Here is a 24,183-nt window from a genome sequence, read left to right as displayed (position 1 = left end):
GAAAAAAAAGACTTAGCATTCTCCTTCAGTGACTGGTTACAATAAATACAACCATCAATTGGCAATGGGAACGTAACCTCTTCCACAGTGGGAGTATTTCACAGTTTGGGGTCTTTATAATCATTTCTTTCAGCCGACTACCAGTGCAGGGCTACCCAACTGTCTTAACATACCATTCTTTACCCCTTTATATTTATTTAAGAAGATCATTTGTAAGATACAGTCGTTCTGAATTTTGACACTACTCTCTCTCTCTCTCTTCTGTCTGTAGTTACAGCACAACTGTCTCTGATGGGTTCCAGGGAAGGTAGAAACATATCTGACTTCCTATTGGTTATGAGCAGGGAAGAGATTTTTTGGCTGATGAAAGTGAAGTAAGGCAGAGGTTTTTGAACGGTGTTCTTCTTCCTCCTCTCCAGTCTCTCAATCTGGTCCATTCTTCCTCCCTACTCTTCATCTATCCTCTCTTTCTGCTCCAGTGCTATACAGTCTTCCTCCTCTCCAGTCTCTCAATCTGGTCCATTCTTCCTCCCTACTCTTCATCTGTCTCGCTTCTCACCATCCTCTCTTTCTCCTCCAGTGCTATACAGTCTTCCTCCTCTCCAGTCTCTCAATCTGGTCCATTCTTCCTCCATACTCTTCATCTGTCTCGCTTCTCACCATCCTCTCTTTCTGCTCCAGTGCTATACAGTCTTCCTCCTCTCCAGTCTCTCAATCTGGTCCATTCTTCCTCCCTACTCTTCATCTGTCTCGCTTCTCACTATCCTCTCTTTCTGCTCCAGTGCTATACAGTCTTCCTCCTCTCCAGTCTCTCAATCTGGTCCATTCTTCCTCCCTACTCTTCATCTGTCTCGCTTCTCACTATCCTCTCTTTCTGCTCCAGTGCTATACAGTCTTCCTCCTCTCCAGTCTCTCAATCTGGTCCATTCTTCAATCTTCATCTGTCTCGTTCCATTCTTCCTCCAGTGCTATACAGTCTTCATCTGTCTCTCAATCTGGTCCATTCTTCCTCCCTACTCTTCATCTGTCTCGCTTCTCACTATCCTCTCTTTCTGCTCCAGTGCTATACAGTCTTCCTCCTCTCCAGTCTCTCAATCTGGTCCATTCTTCCTCCCTACTCTTCATCTGTCTCGCTTCTCACTATCCTCTCTTTCTGCTCCAGTGCTATACAGTCTTCCTCCTCTCCAGTCTCTCAATCTGGTCCATTCTTCATCTGTCTCGCTTCTCACTATCCTCCCTTTCTGCTCCAGTGCTATACAGTCTTCCTCCTCTCCAGTCTCTCAATCTGGTCCATTCTTCCTCCCTACTCTTCATCTGTCTCGCTTCTCACTATCCTCTCTTTCTGCTCCAGTGCTATACAGTCTTCCTCCTCTCCAGTCTCTCAATCTGGTCCATTCTTCCTCCCTACTCTTCCCTCTTCATCTGTCTCGCTACTCACTATCCTCTCTTTCTGCTCCAGTGCTATACAGTCTTCCTCCATCTCCAGTCTCTCAATCTGGTCCATTCTTCCTCCCTACTCTTCATCTGTCTCGCTACTCACTATCCTCTCTTTCTGCTCCAGTGCTATACAGTCTTCCTCCTCTCCAGTCTCTCAATCTGGTCCATTCTTCCTCCCTACTCTTCATCTGTCTCGCTTCTCACTATCCTCTCTTTCTGCTCCAGTGCTATACAGTCTTCCTCCATCTCAAGTCTCTCCCTCTCTTACCTCCTCTTCTACTTGGCCTCCTCTACCACCAGGTAAAGAAGGGTTTCTTGCTCTGGAAGCTCTGTGTGTAGGACTCACTGTTGGCTCTCTGTGGTGCTCTGGCTGTCTCCACTATGACTGGGGGCATCTGGACCAGTTGTAGTGGGGTCTTACGCTCCTTCAGGGCCTGGCTCAGGTTCAAAATCTGGTGGTAGACATACAGAGCTTCAACACAGGTTTACACAAACAGATGGAAACACACACACACACACACACATAAGATCTGGTGACAGAAACACAGCTTCAGCATCACACACACACACACTTAGTGGAACAGGAAAAACGTCAGTACAGAGAAGGGCTCAGACGAGACGTGCGTGGCAGGGTCTACAGACAATCACGGACTACAAAAGGATAATCAGCCACGTTGGACACCGACGTCTTGCTCCCGGACAAGCTAAACACTTTCTTTGCCCGCTTTGAGGATAAGTGCCACCGACGTGGCTCACTCCCAAAGACTGTGGGCTCTGCTTTTCCTAGGCTGACATGAATAAGACTTAAGGTGTGTTAACACTCATAAGGCTATCGGCCCAGACGGCATCCCGAGCCACATCCTCAGAGCATGTGTAGACCAGAGTGTTTATGGACATATTCAATCTCTCCCAGTCTGCTGTCCCCACTTGCTTCAAGATGTCCACCATTGTTCCTGTACCCAAGAAAGTTAAGGTAACTGAACTAAATAACTATTGCCCTGTAGTACTCACTTCTGTCATCATGAAGTGCTTTGAGAGGCTATTTAAGGATCATATCACATCTACCTGATACCCCAGGCCCACTGTAATTTGCATACCGCCCCAATAGATCCACAGACGATGCAATCACCATCGCACTACCTTATCCCATCTGGACAAGAGGAATACCCATGTAAGAATGCTCTTCACTGACTATAGCGCCGCCTTCAACACCATAGGGATCTCAAGACCATCAGACTGTTAAATAGCCATCACTAGCCAGCTACCACCTGGTTTCTCAACCCTACACCCTAGAGGCTGCTGCCCTATGTACATAGACATGGAACACTAGTCACTTTACACAATGTTTTCCTCATTTCATATGTATATACCGTATTTTAGTCAATGCCACTCCGACATTGCTCGTCCTAATATTCATATATTTCCTAATTCCATTCTTTCACTTTTAGATGTGTGTATTGTTGTGAATTGTCAGATACTACTGCACTGTTGGAGCCAGGAACACAAGTATTTCGGTACACCCACAAAAACATCCGCTAAATATGTGTATGTGACCAACACGATTTGATTTGAATAGGAGGACAATGAGAAATACTGACACTGTTCAGATGTCCAGGTATTCCCCCACCAACTCACCTGTCCTCTCATCACAGCTTTCTGTTTGTGGAACTGTCCTCTGTCAAAGCCTGGATCCTTCTGTAGAGATCACAGGACAAGATGTCACTATAATAACGCTGGCATGATTCAAGAAGTGTTGTGAGGATGACAGAATGGAGTAGAGTAGAACTTTGTTGCGACGTCAAGTGACATCAAGGCCATGAAAAACTTGGTCCCAGGTAAGTTTGTGCTGTCCATAAGAGTTGGCAGAAATACAAACAGATCTGGGGCCAGGCAAATTACACCCCCTGCTAACCTTAAAGAGTTGGTAGAGGTCTTCCTCCAGGTCTTTGATGAAGGTGGGGTCGGTCAGTTTCGGCAGAACCAAGTCCCTAATCTCCTCAGAGAAAGGAACCCTAGCCTGAGATAACCACGCCCAGTAGAATGGATCTACAGAGAGGAGGAATGAAGTAGTGTGGGTTCTTCTCATACAGTTGAAGTCGGAAGTTTACAAGTTACAAGTTACATTACCTTAGCCAAATGCATTTTTTTTTAAATGTAACATTTTTATTCTTGACATTTATTCTTAGTACACATTCCCTGTTTTAGGTCAGTTAAGACCACCACTTTATTTTAAGAATGTGAAATGTCAGGATAATAGTCGAGAGAATTATTTCAGCTTTTATTTCTTTCATCACATACCCAGTGGGTCAGAAGTTTACATGATACTAAATACTTAGAGTGTGTCGCCTTTAAATTGTTTAACTTGGGTCAAGCTTTTTGTGTAGCCTTCCACAAGCTTCCCACAATAAATTGGGTGAATTTTGGCCCATTCCTCCTGACAGCACTGGTGTAACTCAGTCAGGAATGTAGGCCTCCTTGCTCGCACACGCTTTTTCAGTTCTGCCCACAAATGTTCTATGGGTTTGAGGTCAGGAGTTTGTGATACCACTCCAATACCTTGACTTTGTTGTCCTTAAGCCATTTTGCCACATGGAAGTATGCTTGGGGTCATTGTCCATCTGGAAGACCCATGTGCGACCAAGCTTTAACTGATGTCTTGAGATGATGGAAATATTTATTCACATCATTTGATTTCATGATTCTATTTTCCCAAATGATGTCAAGCAAAGAGGCACTGAGCTGCCACCCCCGTGCTTCAATGGGATGGTGTTTTTGAAATACATCCACATGTACACCTCCAAACACTAAAATGGTCATTATGGCCAAACAGTTCCATTTTGTTTCAAGACCAGAGAACATTTCTCCAAAAAGTATGATTTTAGTCCCCATGTTTAAAAACCGTAGTCAACTTTTTAATGGTGGTTTAAACTTCTTCCTTGCTGAAATTTCAGATTATGTGAATAGGAAAATTTTTTTACTGTGGATATAGATACTTTTGTACCCGTTTCCTCCAGCATCTTCACAAGGTCCTTTGCGTACAGTACTTGCATACTGTTGTTTGTACAGATGAACGTGGTACCTTCAGGCATTTGGAAATTGCTCCCAAGGATAAACCAGACTTGAGGAGGTATACAATTAGGTCTTGGCTGATTTATTTTGATTTTCCCATGATGTCAAGCAAAGAGGCACTGAGTTTGAAGGTAGGCCTTGAAATACATCCACATGTACACCTCCAATTGACTCAAATGTTGTCAATTAGCCTATCAGAAGCTTCTAAAGCCATGACAATTTTCTGGAATTTTCCAAGCTGTTTAAATGCACAGTCAACTTAGTGTATATAAACTTCTGACCCACTGAAATTGTGATCAGTGAATAAGTAAAATAGTCTCTAAAAAATTGTTGGAAGAATTACTTGTGTCCTACACAAAGTAGATGTCCTAACCAACTTGCCAAAACTATAGTTTGTTAACAAGACATTTGTGGAGTGGTTGAAAAACAAGTTAACGACTCCAACCTTAGTGTATGTAAACTTCCCACTTCAACACACATATACACACATGTATGTGTGTGAGAGACACTCACAGGCTCTCCAGGAGTCAGGGTGTTTGATTGGGAAGGCAAGACCATTGTCTATGGCTGCCAGTCTGATAATAGGCTCTTTTACCACCACCCAGTCTGTCTCCTACACACACACAGGGAGAGCGCGACAATAAGAATGTGACAATCCAGTTTCACACTTTCTTTAATAACTCCATTTAAAACTAATGCTACAAGTCAAAATCTTACGTTTAAAATGTTATTTTGTAAGTCTACTCACCCGGTTTCTTTCTATGTCCACTGGACAGTCGTATTTTAACAGCCAGTTGTCATTCCCCCGATCTGCAAGCATCAACACGGCATCTAATTCAGTTATTCATCCTCCCTTCCACACACACACATATATACCGGTGTTCCTGACGATGACATACTAGTTTCTATGTTTCTTGCACACACCTGTGTTCCTGATTATATAGTCGAGGACCACCAGTCTCTCGAACTGAAGCTGCAGCTGCCGATTGGTGTTCTCTGGAAGAGGCTCTGCCTCAAATCGCTTTAGCCAATAGTCTGCGTCTTTGTAGCCCTCCACAAACAACTGGAATGATCCCACCTGAGCCATGGAGGAAAATGGATTATTATAAGACAAATGCTCATACAGGAAGTTCTACATTATTATACCTGCAGGCTTTAAAAAGGCGCAATCTGCAGTAGCTACATCCATTTTTTGGACTTATAAAGGAATGATACTCATTGATTCTTGAAGAATATAACTTAGAGTGCCTTGCATAAGATCTGGTGCAACCAATTACCTTCAGAAGTCACATAATTAGTTAAATAAAGTCCACCTGTGTGCAATCTAAGTGTCACATGATCTCAGTATATATATATATATATATAAACCTGTTCTGAAAGGCCCCAGAGTCTGCAACACCACTAAGCAAGGGGCACCATGAAGACCAAGGGGCTCTCCAAACAGGTCAGGGACAAAGTTGTGGAGAAGTACAGATCAACGTTGGGTTATAAAAAATATCTGAAACCTTGAACATCTCACAGAGCACCATTAAATCCATTATTCAAAAATAGAAAGAATATAACACCACAACAAACCTGCCAAGAGAGGGCCGCCCACCAAACCTCACAGACCAGGCAAGGAGGGCATTAATCAGAGAGGCAACAAAGAGACCAAAGATAACACTGAAGGAGAACCCGCTCCACAGCGGAGATTGGATTATCTGTCCATAGGAACACGTTAAGCCGTACACTCCACCGAGCTGGCTAGAAAAAAAGTCATTGCTTCAATAAAAAAAATAAGCAAACATGTTTGGTGTTTGCCAAAAGGCATGTGGGAGACTCCCCAAACAAGAAGGTACTCTGGTCAGATGGGACTAAAATGTAGCTTTTTGGCCATCAAGGAAAAACGCTGTCTGGCGCAAACCCAACCACCTCTCATCACCCTGAGAACACCATCCAATGGTGGTGGCAGCATCATGCTGTGGGGATGTTTTTCCATCGGCAGGGACTGGGAAACTGGTCAGAATTGAAGGATTGATGATGTCGCTAAATACAGGGACATACGACATACTTGAGGGAAACCTATTTCAGTCTTCTAGAGATTTGAGACTGGTGATGGAGGTTCACCTTCCAGCAGGAAAATGACCCGAAGCATACTGCTAAAGCAACACTCGAGTGGTTTAAGAAGAAACGTTTAAATGTCTTGGAATGGCCTAGTCAAAGCCCAGATCTGAATCCAATTGAGAATCTGTGGTATGACTTAAAGATTGCTGTACACCAGCAGAACCCATTCAACTTGAAGGAGCTGGGGCAGTTTTGTAAGAATGGGCAAAAATCCCAGTGGTTAGATGTGCCAATCTTATAAGGACATACCCCAAGAGACTTGCAGCTGCAAAAGGTGGCTTTACAAAGTATTGACTTTGGGGGGGTGAATAGTTAGGCACGCTCAAGTTCTGTTTGTCTTATTTCTTGTTTGTTTCACAAAAATATTTTGCATCTTCAAAGTGGTAGGCATGTTGTGTAAATCAAATGATACAAACCCCCCCAAAATAAATTACAGGTTTGTAAGGCAACAAAATAGGAAAAAATGCCAAGGAGTGTGATTACTATCACAAGCCACTTGAGCTTAGTTCAACTGTTGTACTCCATCAGAACCCAAAATATAAGCTTGTTTTACCCCAATGTTGGTCAACATTGTAAATGTTAGCCTCAACATGCTTACAACTACAATGTTGATATCTTAGATGGTCAGTCTTTACATCAATAGCTCTGATGATGCATTTTAGTAGTTACATTTAGTCAGGCCTGATCCCTCAGCTTTTTACCAAAACTGAGGCTGGGTACCAGCTTTGTTATTGTTTCAATTGTAAGTTTTCCCTTTAAGGGTTACCATATTATTTACTTTAGGGCAGTGTTCTTCAACTGTAGTCCTGGGGATTGCAGGCTTCGGTTCTAACCCAGCACTAACATACATGATTCAACTCATCAACTGCTCCTCAAGCCCTTGATTGGTTGAATTAGTCAACAACGCTACATGTGGCATGTATGATGCATTAAGTGTTGGCTAAAGCAGAGACAGAAGCACCTTAACAGCGTTGTGTTCACTGTTGCAAAACATTTCTAAACATTGTACAAAATGTGTGTTTCTTATTGGACAAGTTCAGACAATGCCTCACTGTTTCAAGCCGTTTTAGATTGGTTTCTCCCATTTCATGCCGAATGAACACTGCCCAGTTGTAGGTTCTGAACCCCAGGCGGCAGCTGAACCCACCTTAGGAGGGAGGCCTATTCTGTTGAAGCGCTGTCCAACTTTGGGAACTTTCTCCAGAGCTAGCCTCTTTCCCCGAGACTTGACTCTGTCTATAGCATTGTAGTTAAACGTATCACTGGCCAGGTACACCACCTAGAGAAGAGAGAGAGAGATGACTGACTGCGTATGTGCGTGAATGCATGCCTGCCTGTAACCCCCCCTTACCTTGGTCTGGGGCACAATATTGAGCTGTAGTTTCTGGTCCACCAGACTGGCCCCGGCCTCAGACAGATGGCCCTGGTTCAGGACTAGACAGTCCCGTCCGAAGCAACAGGGACAACACAGCTTCTGGAGCCACTTGGTCCACTTTGGGTTCAGCTGACCATACGGCTCCTCGTTCTTAGGCTTGAACACACCGATTACGTTCTAGAGACAGATGGACAGACAGGGGATTATTATTGGTACTTCTAATGTTCTTTACCCATAGTAAGAGACAGAGTGGTAATGTCAGAGGAAGTGACATAACACAACCTTTCCCAATCAAAGAGGGTGATTCATGGTGCAGCAGAACCTGCAGAATGGGGCTAACAAGCTGGAATTGGAATAGTTTTGCAAGCCATTAAAGTCAATCGGATTAACTTGAGTTTCCTCACATGATCAACTGTGGAGGGAGCCACACAGGAGGTTAAGCACAGAGACTGAGGCTGGCTTTGTAGTCTATGGGCACGTTCCAAGTCGTCTTTAATGCAGTCTCGCTGACTGTGCCAGAAGATCATATCTCACAACACCTGGAGAAGTGTTTAACATCTCTGGAACCACATTGATGTGGCTTAGCTCACAGAACAGGACCGCTGAGTGCTGAAGAGCGTAGCACAGAGAAATTGTTTGTTCTCGGTTGCAACACTCACTACTGAGTTCCAAACTGGCTCTGGAAGCAACATCAGCACAATAATTGTTAATCTGGAGCTTCATCAAATGGGTTTCCATGGCCGAGCAGCCGCACACAAGCATAAGTTCACCAAGCGCAATGCCAAGCGTCGGCTGGAGTGGTGTAAAGCTCGCCGTCATTGGACTCTGGAGCAGTGGAAATGTGTTGGCTGAATCACATGATGAAGTGATGAATTCTGCTTCACCATCTGGAAGTCCAACAAACAAATCTGGGTTTGGCAGAGGCCAGGAGAACGCTACCTGTCCAAATGCATAGTGCCGACTGTTTAGTTTGGAGGAGGAATAATGGTCTGGGCTAGGCCCCTTAGTTCCAGTGAAGGGAGATCTTAACTCTACAGCATACAATGACATTTTAGACTATTCTGTGCTTCCAACTTTGTGGCAACAGTTTGGGGGAAGGCCCTTTCCTGTTTCAGCATGACAATGCCCCCATGCACAAAGTGAGGTTCATAAAGAGATGATTTGTCGAGATCGGTGTGGAATAACTTGACTGGCCTGCACAGAGCCCAGACCTGAATGGGAGCAAGTCCCTACAGCAATGTTCCAACATCTAGTAAAAAGCATTCCCAGAAGAGTTGAGGTTATTATAGCAGCAAAGTGGGGACCAACTTCATAGTGGCAGGTAGCCTAGTGGTTAGAGCATTGGGCCAATAACCGAAAGGTTGTTAGATCAAATCCCAGAGCTGACAAGGTAAACATTTGTCGTTCTGCCCCTGAACAATGCAGTTAACCCACTGTTCCTAGGCCATCATTGTAAATAAGAATGTGTCCTTAACTGACTTGCCTAGTTAAATAAAAGGTTACATTTATAATAATTAATGCCCATGATTTTGGAATTAGATGTTTGTCGAGCAGGTGTCCACATAGTTTTGGTCATGTAGTGCATGTGCCATGAGTGGGATCTGAACCCTGGTCTCCCTCATTTTTTAAACGCCCTTTGTTTTCAAGTAAGCCTTATAACTCAGTCTAATGCAGCAGCACCAGCACATGATTTTGCTTCCACTGTCTGTCTGCTCTGGCAACCTGATGTTGCTGATTCTAGCTCTCACAGTGTAGTGATGTCATCATGTTCTGTATTGACTTCCACCAGCATCTCTCTGCAGTGTTGCTTTTTGGGTGCTGTGACAGTTGAGGTGAGCAATTTACACATGGTGGTTTCTAGCCATAGTCGACCTTGCTGTATAGTAGATACGGGATGTAGTTCGACCATGCCAGGCTGGGGCTGTGACCTGGATGTCAGCCAGGGATCTGAACCCTGGTCTATTGGTCAAAACCAACATCTTAACCATTAGACCAAGAGAACATTCCCTATTGGGCCAAGGATGACAAAGATTTGTAAAGTCGCTAGCAGGGAGGACTGCCTCACCATGAAATTGTGAGTCCAACTCACCTCCGCCACATATACACGGTACGACAACAGTAAAGATGCCCTGGAACACAGCCTATACAACCCTGTAAGTTTATATCTGTTGCGTTTAATAGCCACTGGTCCATAGGAGAGGAACAGCAGGCTAGGGAACGGAAATGGAGTATCCATTTTCTTCAGAGTGTGAGGATTCTGATTACTCGGCCTACCTCTGGAGAGAAAATGGAGAGCTCTACCTTTATCCATTCAGATTGCTAGCACATGACTTATCCTAAGCTACAACATATTCACACAGACAGCAGCCTACACAGTACACACAGAGTAAATTGATTTACTATGGGTTTAAAAAATAAAAAAAATAAAAAAAAAGCTCCTCGGCTGGTCCATGGCAGATCACATTAACGTGTGAACAAAGCATAATTACTCTCCCAGCCTGCCATATATATATATATATATATATATATCTCCTGCATGACAGTGTCTCAACCTTTTCTATACAGTGACATCAGCACATTTGCTTAGGCCTGAGAACTGATAGTGACAGCTAATCTTTGAAAGATTGGGCCTGTGTGCACTGTGCACCACACTAGCTTTAATAGAAGTTGCCCAAGGCATGTCTAGGATCTTAGTGTCCTTATCCTTAGATCAAGGTCTAGGGGCAACTTCTTTCTATTTCACCGCGTCACTCCACTGTGGGGCTGGCAGCCCACAGAGGTTTTTCCCACACGGACTCGGACTGCCACTGTGCCATATGATGATGCCAGGTCACAGCCCCAGCCTGGCATGGTCGAACTACATCCCGTATCTACTATACAGCAAGGTCGACTATGGCTAGAAACCACCATGTGTAAATTGCTCACCTCAACTGTCACAGCACCCAAAAAGCAACACTGCAGAGAGATGCTGGTGGAAGTCAATACAGAACATGATGACATCACTACACTGTGAGAGCTAGAATCAGCAACATCAGGTTGCCAGAGCAGACAGACAGTGGAAGCAAAATCATGTGCTCTTGCTGCTGCATTAGACTGAGTTATATTGCTTACTTGAAAACAAAGGGCATTTTAAAAAAATGACAGATTGCATCCTCTCCTCATCAGTCTCCATGTCTGCCTGCCAGTCAGTCAGTCAGTCAGTGTACACTTCTCTCTCGAAAGACTAGCAGTCCTAGCTAGAAGCCTGTCTGTTTTAATGTTACAGATGACATGTAACATTAAAAGGTCAAAGTCAAAATTGTTTATATAAATGGTCATTTAAAAAGCTAGTTGCGGGACAAAGCTAGTCCGTCTCACCCCTTGAGAGTCTTTCACGAAGTAACTACCACTAGATCCTTGGCAGATGATCTCTGGAAAGATCTCTTCTTCTATGGCTTGTTCTGCTTTCCTCACGATCTCCCGAAACTCTGGGTCGTCTGGAAACTCATTCCTGTGTGGATCCCGCGGAGAGTTCCCTCTGTCCCTGACCAAAAGCGGCTGTCTCTCCCGGCTGCGTCCAGGGCTCCCAGCCGACACTCGCACCACAGAACCCGGAGTTGTTGGACTCTTGGCTTCGCTCTGGCAGTAGTTGTAATCTATGGAGTGCTGGAGAGGAGAGACGAGGGGGCTCGTTTCTTCCATTTCAGCGTGGGATTTCGGGTATTACAGCGGCCGGTAAATGGACAGACAGGAGCCAGGGAATCAGACGAGGTGTTGTTTAGATGCTGTTGATTCCAAGCTTTCAAACAAATAATGACTGTCATCTTCTGCATAAAGACCCACCCACTCGGAATAGAGACTTGCAATTGGCGTTTCCTCTGCCCAGCCTCCTCGTGGTACCGCCCCGTTTCTGAGGGAACGCTTGTTGTGTGGTGAAATCGGTGAAATAAAATATGCTTAACGTAACCGATGATTCTCATCGATATTTTGATCACCCCACTGATCAAATGAATGTGGTAAATCAGGCAAAATTGGGCGCTGGTAGTTCAAATGACTTCTCAAGTGTTCTATCATAACATTTACGATTCTTCATCACTTTCAGTCAAATTCAGTGGTTGCATTCGATTCCACTGAAATGTGGTAGTAGTCACTTTGTAGTAGAGCAACCTGGTCTCAGAGCATTTCATATTATTCTGTATGTAAATCCGGGAGAGTCAAGTTATTATGGTATGTAATAATTTGTGGATGTCCATCACCCATTTGGTATGATGTTACAAAAAAGGCACTTGCGCATATAATATATCGTTGTTGCAGGTGCATGGTAGCAGTTAAATAGGATGAGAAAAAAACAGAAACCTGCACACTGCTCTTGCTAGTATCACTGAGCTTTATTCAGTTTTACATAACTGTAAACTACAATTTCTATAAATTTGTAACCAGCTATTATAAACTGGTTACCAACCTAATTAGAGTAGTGAAAATAAATGTTTTGTCATACCTATGGTATAAGTTGGTAACCAGTTTATGATAGCAATAAGGCACCTCGAGGGGTTGTGATATGTGGCTGATATACCAAGGACTGTGTCCAGGCACTCCGTGTTGCGTTATAGTAAGAACAGCCCTTAGCCGTGTCATTGAAACAAGCACATAAAAGTCATGCTAACTGACTGATATTAACTCCGAACAAAATGTAGGCATATATTTTTTGTAACGTTGTGTTAAACTCAGACCTTATTTTCGGCGTTTCGCCCAAAACCCCATTCTTTCCCCATTAATGGCTAAATGAACCAGCGGCAACTAATATCCAACGTACAACGAGGGGGTTCGATTAATCTCGACCGGGGGCCCGTAAAAGCGTGTTTTGCATTCGATTTGGAATCGGGCTGCCCCCTGGGCATAAACCAAGTGCCCCGTTCCAAACAAAAATTACGTAATTAATAATGTGTCGTTGGCTAATTAGTAGGGTTCTGTGTTTTCAATAAAAAGTGATTTGCTTTTGAAAAAAATGCTTTACCTGCCGTCCCAATGAAAAATAGAAAATTAGAACATTAATTTTATGGAAACGAGATGCTGTACGCTTCTGGGCGATACGTCATGCTGCTTGTTGACAAAATGACCAAGCCACACAGAGGGCGCTCCTCCCTTCCGCTTTAGCCGATGACGTGGAGTGGCTTTTGCGCAGTTCAACCCGAGCCAATGTAAAATAACTCCTATTGGAGGTGATGGGACTTTATTGGCATGGGAAACATATGTTAACATTGCCAAAGCAAGTGAGGTAGATAATATACAAAAGTGAAATAAACAATAAAAATGAACAGTAAACATTACACTCACAGAAGTTCCAAAAATGGTCCTCTGTTTCATTGGACTAGGAATATGCAGGAAGTATCGCAGGGGGATCCTATTAGACTGCTGTAAAACAAAGAGCGAGAAAAATAACCAATCGCATCACTCGTATCTTCTCGCGTCAAAGACAGCTGTCCATGTCCACCCATTCTGTTGCTGTCTTTTCAATTTGAACATTTGCGTTTATTCCTTATTTTCGGAGCTTAATCAACGCAAACGAATATATCACTTATGGCCGCCTACAAGCTGGTGTTGATCCGTCACGGAGAGAGCAACTGGAACCAGGATAATCGATTCTGCGGCTGGTTTGACGCAGATCTGAGTGAGACTGGAGAACGGGAGGCGAGGAGAGGAGGACAGGCCCTGAAAGGTGGAATCTTGTTTTTTTTATTTGACCAGCTAGCTACTCACTTTATATCAGACACAAACACAAAATGTTTCCTCACTAAAGACACTGACATTGATTGTACATTTTCATAATCTATTTGAAATATCGGTCGCAACTGCTAGCCCTACAGTATTTTGGAAGCCTTTTGGCCATTTTGCTGCCTGAAGGAAGATCAACTAACTTATTTGATGTCTATTCACTATAGAAATTGTAGTTGTGAAACACTTGTTACCAATACCAGTAATGTCACGTGACGACCTCATCATTTTGACATAGGATGGAGGTGTTTTGGTGGCTGTTCCCCACCGTGGTAAAGTTGGTTTGATTGTTCGATATTCGCCGGACCTTCAAACCTCAATTGTTCGTGAACGGTTTGCGCTACAGACCTACGGCTGGTAGGCTCTTTATGGACGAAAAAAGGGTTTAATTTTTTTCCTCACGATTTCGATCGATTTTTTAATAATCTCACAGCAACGATGTTGGCAGTCTGCTATACAATCCCTTGAGCGTGACACTCCGTTCCATTACGCTACACACGAGTCATTGGACCAAGGCGTCTTCTGTAGGGGGAGTTTTATTAAAATCTTGATGCTCGGTCTGAACATTACTATGCATTAGTGATGCGCGGGTTGACTCTCAACCCGTAGTCCCCGTCGTAGCCTATCCGTTTAGGGTCATTCAATATTGTGTAGGTGAGGGGCAGGCTTGCGGGTTGAATAAAGATAAAACACCTTAAAAATCAATAAATGTATATTTATTGTTATTTATAGGCTACATGTAGCCTAAAATCATTTAATAAAAACCTATAAATGTATAATTCTTGTTATTTATAGGCTACACATTGTAAATCATTTGATCTTATCTGACTTGCCTAGTTAAAAAACATAATACAAAAATAAATATATTTAGCCTAAAATAAAGAAATAAAAACCTATAACTGTATAATTATTGTTATTTATGGGCTACATTTAGCCTGAAATAATAACCTTTCTGGCATTAGAGCATAAACCTAAACTTTAGGGCTTAACTGTACACTCACGCCAAATAGCCTACACACCAATTAACATGCCAGGTATGTGTGATTGTGAGGGGCAATACAAATTCGACAGGCACAAGATGGGGACTTTAAATAGCTGTATGGCAATGGAAATGACTTGGGTGTGACTTTTATAACTAACCCATTACTTGTTCTGTGGTATTGCTATCTATGGTGGGCCTATTAGTTCAGCCCCCTTTTACTATGGACGAAGGAGCAACGGAGATCCTGCATCCATTGCTTTTGTTACAGCTCTTCCAATGTGAACATGATGTGAACATGACGTTCTAGATGTGCTGCTTCATGCAATGAATGAAATGAAACTTACTCAGTGTGTTGGTTAGGGAAATATCTGGCTTTCTGACTCAAGTTCAGACATATGTGGGCCAAAACTTAGGCTTCTAGTAACCCTGATTTGATTTGAATCTGACCAGAGATGTTGCTTACATAGCAGTCCAACCACCCACCAAAATCAACCTGAATCAAACCCTGAACACATCCTTTCTCGTCCTCAGATGCTGGCTATGAGTTTGACTTGTGCTACACCTCAGTCCTAAAGAGGGCCATCCGCACTTTGTGGCTGTGTCTGGACAGCATTGACCAGATGTGGCTTCCCGTCCACCGGACCTGGCGCCTCAACGAGCGCCACTACGGTGGCCTGACGGGATTAAACAAGTCGGAGACTGCCGCCAAGCACGGAGAGGCTCAGGTGAAGATCTGGAGGCGGAGCTTCGATATCCCTCCTCCCACTATGGATCCGGACCACGACTTCTACACCGTCATCAGCAAGGTGAGGGACACACTCACTAACATGGGGGAGAGTTGACCTGCTATGGCATCAGACATCAACATCATTCGTGAATCTGTCTTTAGGCTCACTCAAATTGGGAAGAGCCTATAGTGGCAGTCTTGTTTAGGGCTGTGGCGGTGATTGTCAAGCAAATACCTGCCTGTCTCACAGTAATTTACCGGTAATTAGCATAAACATAGTTAGCATCTCCTGGCTTCCACAAATAGCCTACAAGCCTCTGATGTAGACCTTTGGAATATATACATTTTTAAAAGTCAAAAAAATCGATTTAATATAGCCTACACCATCACAATAAATCCATTATTTATTTTATACAGGTCTAAATAAACATGATATGAAGAAAATGTAGTCTATTTCAGAAGAAAGTAATTTATTTGGCCTTTATTTAACTAGGCAAGTCAGTTCAGAACTAATTATTATTTTCAATGATGGCCTAGGAACAGTGGGTTAACTGCCTGTTCAGAGGCAGAACGACAGATGTGTACCTTGTCAGCTCAGGGATTTGAACTTCCAGTTACTAGCCCAACACTCTAACCACTAGGCTACCCTGCCCCCTAGCATACTCTGAGTTGTCCTTATGTTAGGCCCTGATCTGAATATGCCATATGGCTGTGGCCTACACTAGCTCTTTTAGCAGACAAGATTTGCTTAGAATTTGTATTATTTTATAGTATGAAGAATACAATTGAACATGGCTTAATAAAATAGAAAGGATATTTTCCCCAAATGATTTCAAAGGAAGTGCGCACATGCAGCTATTCTGTGTTGAGTTGTAAACAAAGAAACTGGTCCTCCTATATGCTTCATTTAGAGAGATTTATGCAACTTTAGTTGTGATACAAACATTGGGCTATATTTTTTGATGTTTAATACATTCTAAGGCTGCATGATGGGACTCTAATGGTGATTTGAAAAAAGTCACAAGCTGCCCACACTTCATCAGTCTCTCATTCACAATTTGACAAGAACTTGATATTCTCACCAGGCCTCGAATTTACCGGCGGCATTCCCCCTGTGTGACTGTAATGCCCCCTATAAAAATCCATGCCTTTTGTGGCCAAAGCTTCAAAGCACCTCTCACTCACATGGTTCTCTCAGATGTAGCCAATGCCTGTCCCGTGATTGGGTCCTTCTCACATGCATTTCAGCTAAGAAGTAGGCTACAAGTGAATGAAGGGACGCAAATGCTCGCGTCACTCTTATGGAATTCTGAGGTGCATATTGAAGATGTTAGAACTGTCCACATGTATCCTACTTTCATCAGCCAACAAGCGGAGTAAGCCTAACGAACAGCCAAAACACTAGCCTGTAGCAATATACTATCCCCCATAGTACAAACGTTGTCCTTGTAATGGCTGTCGTCGGTGGAAGAAGAAGGTTAATCTTTTTAATAAGAAACTGAACACTTCAAAAATACAAAACAGTGACAACCGAAACAGTTCTATCTGGTGCAGACACACAAAGACTGAAAATAACCAACCACAAAACACAAAGGAAAACAGGCTACCTAAATATGGTTCTCAATCAGGGACAACGATAGACAGCTGCCTCTGATTGAGAACCATATCAGGCCAAACACAGAAATAGAAAAACTAACAGACTGCCCACCCCAACTCACGCCCTGACCATACTAAATAAAGACAAAAGAAAGGAATAAAGGTCAGAATGTGACAGTCCTATTATTTTGGTCAACATGTCCTTCAGTGCTATAAATACATATTCCAAACATGGTCTGGGACAGTAGTGGGATATGATAGAGCCCAATTTAATACAACTCGCATCAACAAAAAATATTTTAAAGCAATGAGGATGATCGTTTATCTTAACATTTTGATAAACTACTAGGATATTTTTTCACATGCGCACACAGTAGGCTACAAGCGAGAATGTTCCAAACGCAATCAATTAGCGGGAAAAAACTCTTATTGAAAGTGACTGCAAATGTGATTACGCATGTAATGCTTTATTATAAAGGTGCATTTTTATGGTGACAATTATCTTCCCCAAACTTGAAACTCATGCGCAACCTATGTATGCCAGTTAGGCTTTACACCGGTTAATGTGCTTCATTTTAAGATGTTATTTGGCCACTATAGTTGTGGGACAAACCATATCAAAACATATAGGCCTATGGGCTAGGCTACATGAGGTGTGCAACTGATTTGAAAAAGTTGTGAAAAAAAAGTTGTGCTGTTTCTTGCCTTAATGCACAAGCTGGGCATCATTCACAGGTGATAGGCTAATATTGCCACCCATCAGACTATTCTTAATTTTTAGTTTTGTCTTTACATATACTAAATAATATATGTGATATTCATTTTTATTTAGAATGGACCAAAAAAAAATCTATGCACTTAAATAGTGTATGGAGGACGCTTTCCCCATGGTTCATTTTCAGGCCAGCCATGTAGGCTATTCTCCTGTTGCAAAGCAGTGTGCCTATTGCTTAGCCTATAGAAATGTTGCTCAACATGAGCTCATGGGCACTCATGAAGTGTTTGATTAGATTATCGAATACATTTGTATTGATGTCAGAATGATTAGAGGGACAATGGAGTGCTGAGTACCAGACAGTTAAAGTTTGGTAGGTTACTAATGACCATCAGCAGCATCAGGGCTTGGAGATGCCTAATTACAGTGACTCAACAGAGGGGCAGAAATAGAGACTAGTATGGGCTGTGTGTTATGCTGAGGTGTGTGTGTTAGGTTATGACTGTGTCCCAAATGACACCCTATTTTATATATAGTGCACTACTTTTAACTAGAGGAGTAGTGCACACTATAAGGAACAGAGTGCCATTTGGGATACAACCTCTGTGTCTGTGCCCTCTGTCTGCACCACCAGGTCCCATGGGAAGACCACAGGCCAGGCCAGGGTAGGGCAGGGAGTGCCAACTCCAGCCCGAGAGAGCTGCTGTTGTGTGCAGGATTTCGTTCCATCTTAGTACTTATTGTTGAACTATAATCATCGATTTGATTGAAGTAATGATCTTTAAATGAAGTTGCTATGATCAGGACTGGATACAATCTACAGGGGCAGCATTTCCTCAAGCATACTGGTGGTTAGTTCTCCTGACCATTAAAACAAAATGGCTTCTGCCTCGCCGCGTCATACATGCATACATGTTTGAAGTATTTTTTAAATTCATGGTGCTCTTATATAGAACAGGGTCTTTTGGTGTTGTTTCAACTCTCTGAGTTAATGTATTTCAGAGGAGTATGATGTAAGACGGTAAAGTTCAAAGTTAAGCTGAGATCAGAATCGATTGGTGAATGCGTCATCAGTATTGACAGAGGTGTTAAATTGCCACGTAGGACTATCAGAGGTTTAGAGTACAGGTGCATTGGCCAACTGATCTTCATAGACTAAACATTTGGATAATGCAAATCATTTGTCAGACTTATTCAATGTACAGTCGTGGCCAAAGGTTTTGAGAATGACACAAATATACATTTTCACAAAGTCTGCTGCCTCAGTTTGTATGATGGAAATGTACATATACTCCAGAATGTTATGAAGAGTGATCAGATGAATTGCAATTAATTGCAAAGTCCCTCTTTGCCATGCAAATTAACTGAATCCCCCAAAAAACATTTCCCCTGGATTTCAGCCCTGCCACAAAAGGACCAGCTGACATCATGTCAGTGATTCTCTCGTTAACACAGGTGTGAGTGTTGACGAGGACAAGGCTGGAGATCACTCTGTTATGCTGATTGAGTTCGAATAACAGACTGGAAGCTTCAAAAGGAGGGTGGTGCTTGGAATCATTGTTCTTCCTCTGTCAATCATGGTTACCTGCAAGGAAACACGTGCCGTCATCGTTTCTTTGCACAAAATGGGCTTCACAGGCAAGAGTATTGCTGCCAGTAAGATTGCACCTAAATGATCGGATCATCAAGAACTTCAAGGGGAGCCGTTCAGTTGTTGTGAAGAAGGCTTCAGGGCGCCCAAGAAAGTCCAGCAAGCGCCAGGACCATCTCCGAAAATTGATTCAGCTGCGGGATCGGGGCACCACCAGTACAGAGCTTGCTCAGGAATGGCAGCAGGCAGGTGTGAGTGCATCTGCACGCACAGTGAGGCGAAGACTTTTGGAGGATGGCCTGGTGCCAAGAAGGGCAAAGAAGCCACTTCTCTCCAGGAAAAACATCAATGACAGACTGATATTCTGCAAAAGGTAGGTATTTGACTGCTGAGGACTGGGGTAAAGTCATTTTCTCTGATGAATCCCCTTTCCGATTGTTTGGGGCATCCGGAAAAAAGCTTGTCCGGGGAAGACAAGGTGAGCACTACCATCAGTCCTGTGTCATGTCAACAATAAAGCATCCTGAGACCATTCATGTGTGGGGTTGCTCTGTCAAGGGAGTGGCCTCACTCACAATTTTGCCTAAGAACACAGCCATGAATAAAGAATGGTACCAACCCATCCCCTGAGAGCAACTTCTCCCAACCATCCAGAACAGTTTGGTGACGAACAATGCCTTTTCCAGCATGATGGCGCAACTTGCCATAAAGCAAAAGTGGCTCGGGAGACAAAATATCAAAATATCAAAATATCATTGCCAGGAAACTCCCCAGACCTTAATCCCATTGAGAACTTGTGGTCAATCCTCAAGAGGCGGGTGGACCCACAAACTCCAAGCATTGATTATGCATGAATGGGTTGCCATCAGTCAGGATGTGGCCCAGAAGTTAATTGACAGCATGCCAGGGTGGATTGCAGAGGTCTTGAAAAAGGGTCAACACTGCAAATATTGACTCTTTGTATCAACTTCATGTAATTGACAATAAAAGCCTTTGACACTTATGAAATGCTTGTAATTATACTTCAGTATTCCATAATCACATCTGACAAAAATATCTAAAGACACTGAAGCAGCCAACTTTGAAAATGAATATTTGTCATTCTCAACTTTTGGCCACGACTGTACATAGAACTGAAAGCACTGGACAGTTGAACGTTTCTTCCTTCTCTCGGGAATAAACAAAGATGTATTTATTTTAGGGAGTTCTTCAGAGCCAATGTGCCTTTTGCTTGCTTTTTGGTGTCTAGGCCGGGTTAATGTAATATCACTTTGGCTGCGTTTACACAGGCAGCTCAATTCTGATATTCTTTTTACTATACTGAACAAAAAAATAAATGCAACACTTTCAACAATTTTACTGGGTTACAGGTCATATAAGGAAATCATTCCATTTTAAATAAATAAATGAGTCTCTAATCAATGGATTTCACATGACTGGGCAGGGGCACAGATTTGTGTCCAGAATTTGAGAGAAATAAGCTTTTTGTGCATATGGAAATGTTCTGGTATCTTTTATTTCAGCTCATTAAATATGTGACCAGCACTTTACATGTGTTTTATAATTTTGTTCAGTATAATTGGTCTTTTGACCAATCATATCAGCTCTTCTGCCAATAATTGGGTAAAAGATCATAATTGGGCTGCCTTTGTAAATAAAGCCTAAAATGACCACCGCTGATGTAAAAAGAGCTTAATAAATGTGATTTGATTGAAAGCAATATGATTGTATGAGGCTTCAGGCCCAGGTTGCTGTTTGGCATTTCTTTGTTTTGTTGACGTATTATATTTTCTTTAGGACCGTCGTTATGGCGACCTGTCGGAGGAGCAGCTTCCATCCTGTGAGAGCCTGAAGGATACCATCGCCCGGGCACTGCCCTACTGGAACAACGAGATTGTCCCCCAGATCAAACAGGGCAAGAGGGTTCTCATTGCTGCCCACGGCAACAGTCTCAGGGGCATTGTCATGCACCTGGAGGGTAGGTAGTAGGAACTGCTTAGAACAGTGAATATCTCTAACCTCTTGGCTCTGGAGAGCCACATGGTGTGCAGGTTTTTGTTACAGCCTCGTAATAATGCATATTTTTGGCAAATGAACACCAGTTTTTAATTCATAAGCTGTTCATGGTCACAATTAGTCAAATCAGGTGTGTTAAGAGCTGGGCTGAAACAAAAGCCTAAACACCAATTATCCCCAGGAGTGGAATTGGAGAACCCTGATTACTTTCTAGGAACTACCTGTGGTAGTATCGTATATTCAGGCCTGAGGTTTTACACATTCTAATCGGCACATATCGAATGTATGATATTGAAAAAAATTGCACACTGAAATATGTTGCACCTCAACCCTCCTGTGTAAGTGTCCATCTGTGTGCTCCTTATTTTTTTGAATGCACTTTCTTTTGTCATTATATTTTAATTGACATGATTTACAGAATGCTGTCAACCATGTCCTGCTCTGTGCTGCCCCCTGCAGGTATGTCAGAGGAGGCAATCATGGAGCTGAACCTGCCCACAGGCATCCCCATCCTGTACGAGCTGGACAAGAACCTGAAGCCCGTCAAACCCATGCAGTTCCTGGGGGATGAGGAGACTGTCAGGAAGGCTATGGAGGCCGTGGCAGCCCAGGGCAAAGCCAAAAAGTAGAGGGAGAGAGAGGGGGCACTTTGTGTATCGTGCAGTAGGAAGTTGCACTTATCTAGGATCAGATTTTAGCCTCCCACCAATTCCCAACCTTTCATTAGGAAGGAAGCATGTATAACTGACCCTAGATCATTCTCTGTGGGAAGCTTAATTCTACTCCATGTGGCTCAGAGTAGGGGTAAAGGGATATGGGTCAGAGTAGAGGGTCAACAATACTACAGCTCTCAAAGGAGCTCTCACACACTCTAAGAATGTGTGTTCATATTCAACTCTACTGTGCATAGAATGTTTTCAAAAATGATTATAAAGTAACTAATAAGTTAGTATAAGTGGATATTTATTGACCAAGCTACTTATATGGGGACCACTGACTATCAAATCACACAGTCATCATTCCACTGACTTATTACTGTTTCTGTATGTCCAACAAAAGTGTTTCCCCAGTTTGACGATGGATCACTGAGATTACGAATGTGGTGATGAAGCCTCATTTATTTGAATAGTTGGTCTTGCGTTATTATACTTCCAAGTTTCTCTAGAAAATAGTATATATTTAGATGTTAAAGAATCATTTTTGCACTTAAACATGTAAACAGTCATGTGATTTCTACCCAAAGAAAACAACAACAAAAAAATAGCCAAATTAATAAACAGTTAAAACCACAAAAGGGAGAAATAATTCATATTTGCACAACACACACAATTGTACTGGTTCTTCACTTTTTGTTTTCCTCTGCCCTGTCTGTGGTTGCGCGATTCACTATATAACCACATCAGAAGTTGGACGACAGTGTCCATCTCCTCTTAAGGATTCGCCCCTTTTTTCCCCCATATTTTCGCCTAGAATGACATACCCAAATCTAACTGCCTGTAGCTCAGGACATGAAGCAAGGACATGCATATTCTTTATACCATTTGAAAATAAACACTTTGACGTTTGTGGAAATTAATGTAGGAATATAATACATTAGATCTGGTAAAATATAATACAAAGAAAAAAAAACATGCTTTTTCAAAAAATGTTGTTTCATCTTTGAAATGCAAGAGAGGCCATTCATTATATGACTTAGGAGTCTAGGTACAATTCAGATTTTGGCCACTAGATGGCAGCAGTGTGTGCGTGACGTTTTAGACTGATCCAATGCACCATTGTATTACTGTTCAAAATGTCTTCCCAAATGTGCCTAATTGGTTTATTGATACATTTAAGTACATAACTGTGCACTCTCCTCAATAGCATGGTATTATTTCACTGTAATAGCTAATGTAAATTGGACAGTGCAGTTAGATTAACAAGAATTAAAGTTTTCTACCCATATAAGACATGTCTATGTCCTGGAAAGTTTGCTTTTACTTACAACTGTCATGCTAATCACATTAGTGCACATTAGCTCAACTGTCCCGGTATAGGGACACTGGTCCTGTAGAGGTTTTTAAGAGCTGTGGCAGAGACCAAATAGCTCTTTCTCCCATGCCCCTTTCCCTTGATGTTGCTTCTGTGTGTCATGTATTTTCACAATTCACTGTAAAACCATATCAGAAGTTGACTGAATACCTTTCCTAGCCTTGGATGGTGCTTCTATGTGCATGTACTGCTGTTTGTAACATGTTTATCCATCCCATTTCCTCTTGAGTAGTGTGTCCCATTGATACTGTTTTGTCAGTGGGATCAAACGTTTGGTACCTGCACTGTCGGTCTGTTTCTGCTTTAGATGTAGATAGAAATAGATTGCACGTAACAGACCAACTCACTTCTTCCACGTCCAAGCGAGCTGATTCGTATATACGTTTAATTTCTATCTTCAACTTTGTGAGCATTCCACAATCTATGAGTAGGCCCATACTAAGTTTATCTTAACCACCCTGTCTGCTGCTAGAACCACTCTTCTACTCTGAAAAAGATGTGTTAATTTTATATTTGGTGGGATAACTTCACGTTTGCCTTTTCTGTTTGTAACACCTCTAAGTGGGAAAACTACAATGCAAGTACCCATTCCTATAGGATATGCCTGTTCTATCCTTCCCCAGCCGTTCCCAAGACATTCTCCTTTGACATTGTTGCCAATCTTCTGACTGAAAGGAAAATCCTTTAATAAAAGGTTATTTAGTGTTAAACTTCATTGTAATGCACTGTTTCTGAAGCCTGTGCTGAACCAATAAATGTGTGGAAAAATAACATGTATTTGGTCTATATT

The 24,183-nt window shown here is 42.5% G+C and overlaps 2 protein-coding genes across 3 annotated transcripts; one reads left to right on the top strand and one right to left on the bottom strand.

Annotated features, from left to right (window-relative positions):
• Positions 1-1,061: 1,061 nt before the first annotated feature.
• Positions 1,062-12,950, bottom strand: LOC118402788 (phosphatidylinositol 4-kinase type 2-alpha-like). Of its 2 annotated transcripts, XR_008078328.1 has the most exons (10): positions 11,342-12,950; positions 7,961-8,161; positions 7,757-7,888; positions 5,431-5,584; positions 5,255-5,316; positions 5,020-5,119; positions 3,350-3,483; positions 3,073-3,132; positions 1,541-1,889; positions 1,062-1,416 (listed from the first exon to the last, which is right to left on the bottom strand). XR_008078328.1 is itself a non-coding variant. In XM_052477917.1 (9 exons), exons 1-9 carry the CDS (start codon positions 11,663-11,665, stop codon positions 1,728-1,730), a joined length of 1,329 nt encoding a protein of 442 aa, XP_052333877.1. In that variant the 5' UTR covers positions 11,666-12,950; the 3' UTR covers positions 1,062-1,727. The 2 variants fall into 2 exon arrangements, 1 of the variants encoding a protein (XP_052333877.1); XM_052477917.1 differs by having other exon boundaries at positions 1,062-1,889.
• A 437-nt stretch (positions 12,951-13,387) lies between these two features.
• On the top strand, positions 13,388-24,164 carry LOC118402790 (phosphoglycerate mutase 1-like). Its single transcript, XM_035801049.2, has 4 exons — positions 13,388-13,679; positions 15,249-15,523; positions 21,144-21,324; positions 21,822-24,164. Exons 1-4 carry the CDS (start codon positions 13,541-13,543, stop codon positions 21,989-21,991), a joined length of 765 nt encoding a protein of 254 aa, XP_035656942.1. The 5' UTR covers positions 13,388-13,540; the 3' UTR covers positions 21,992-24,164.
• The last annotated feature ends 19 nt before the right edge of the window (positions 24,165-24,183 follow it).

Source organism: Oncorhynchus keta, chromosome 24 (genome assembly GCF_023373465.1).
Source record: "Oncorhynchus keta strain PuntledgeMale-10-30-2019 chromosome 24, Oket_V2, whole genome shotgun sequence".
Classification (NCBI taxonomy): Eukaryota; Metazoa; Chordata; class Actinopteri; order Salmoniformes; family Salmonidae; genus Oncorhynchus; species Oncorhynchus keta.
Note: the sequence above shows the minus strand (reverse complement) of the source record. Positions and strands in the feature narration are given on the sequence as shown.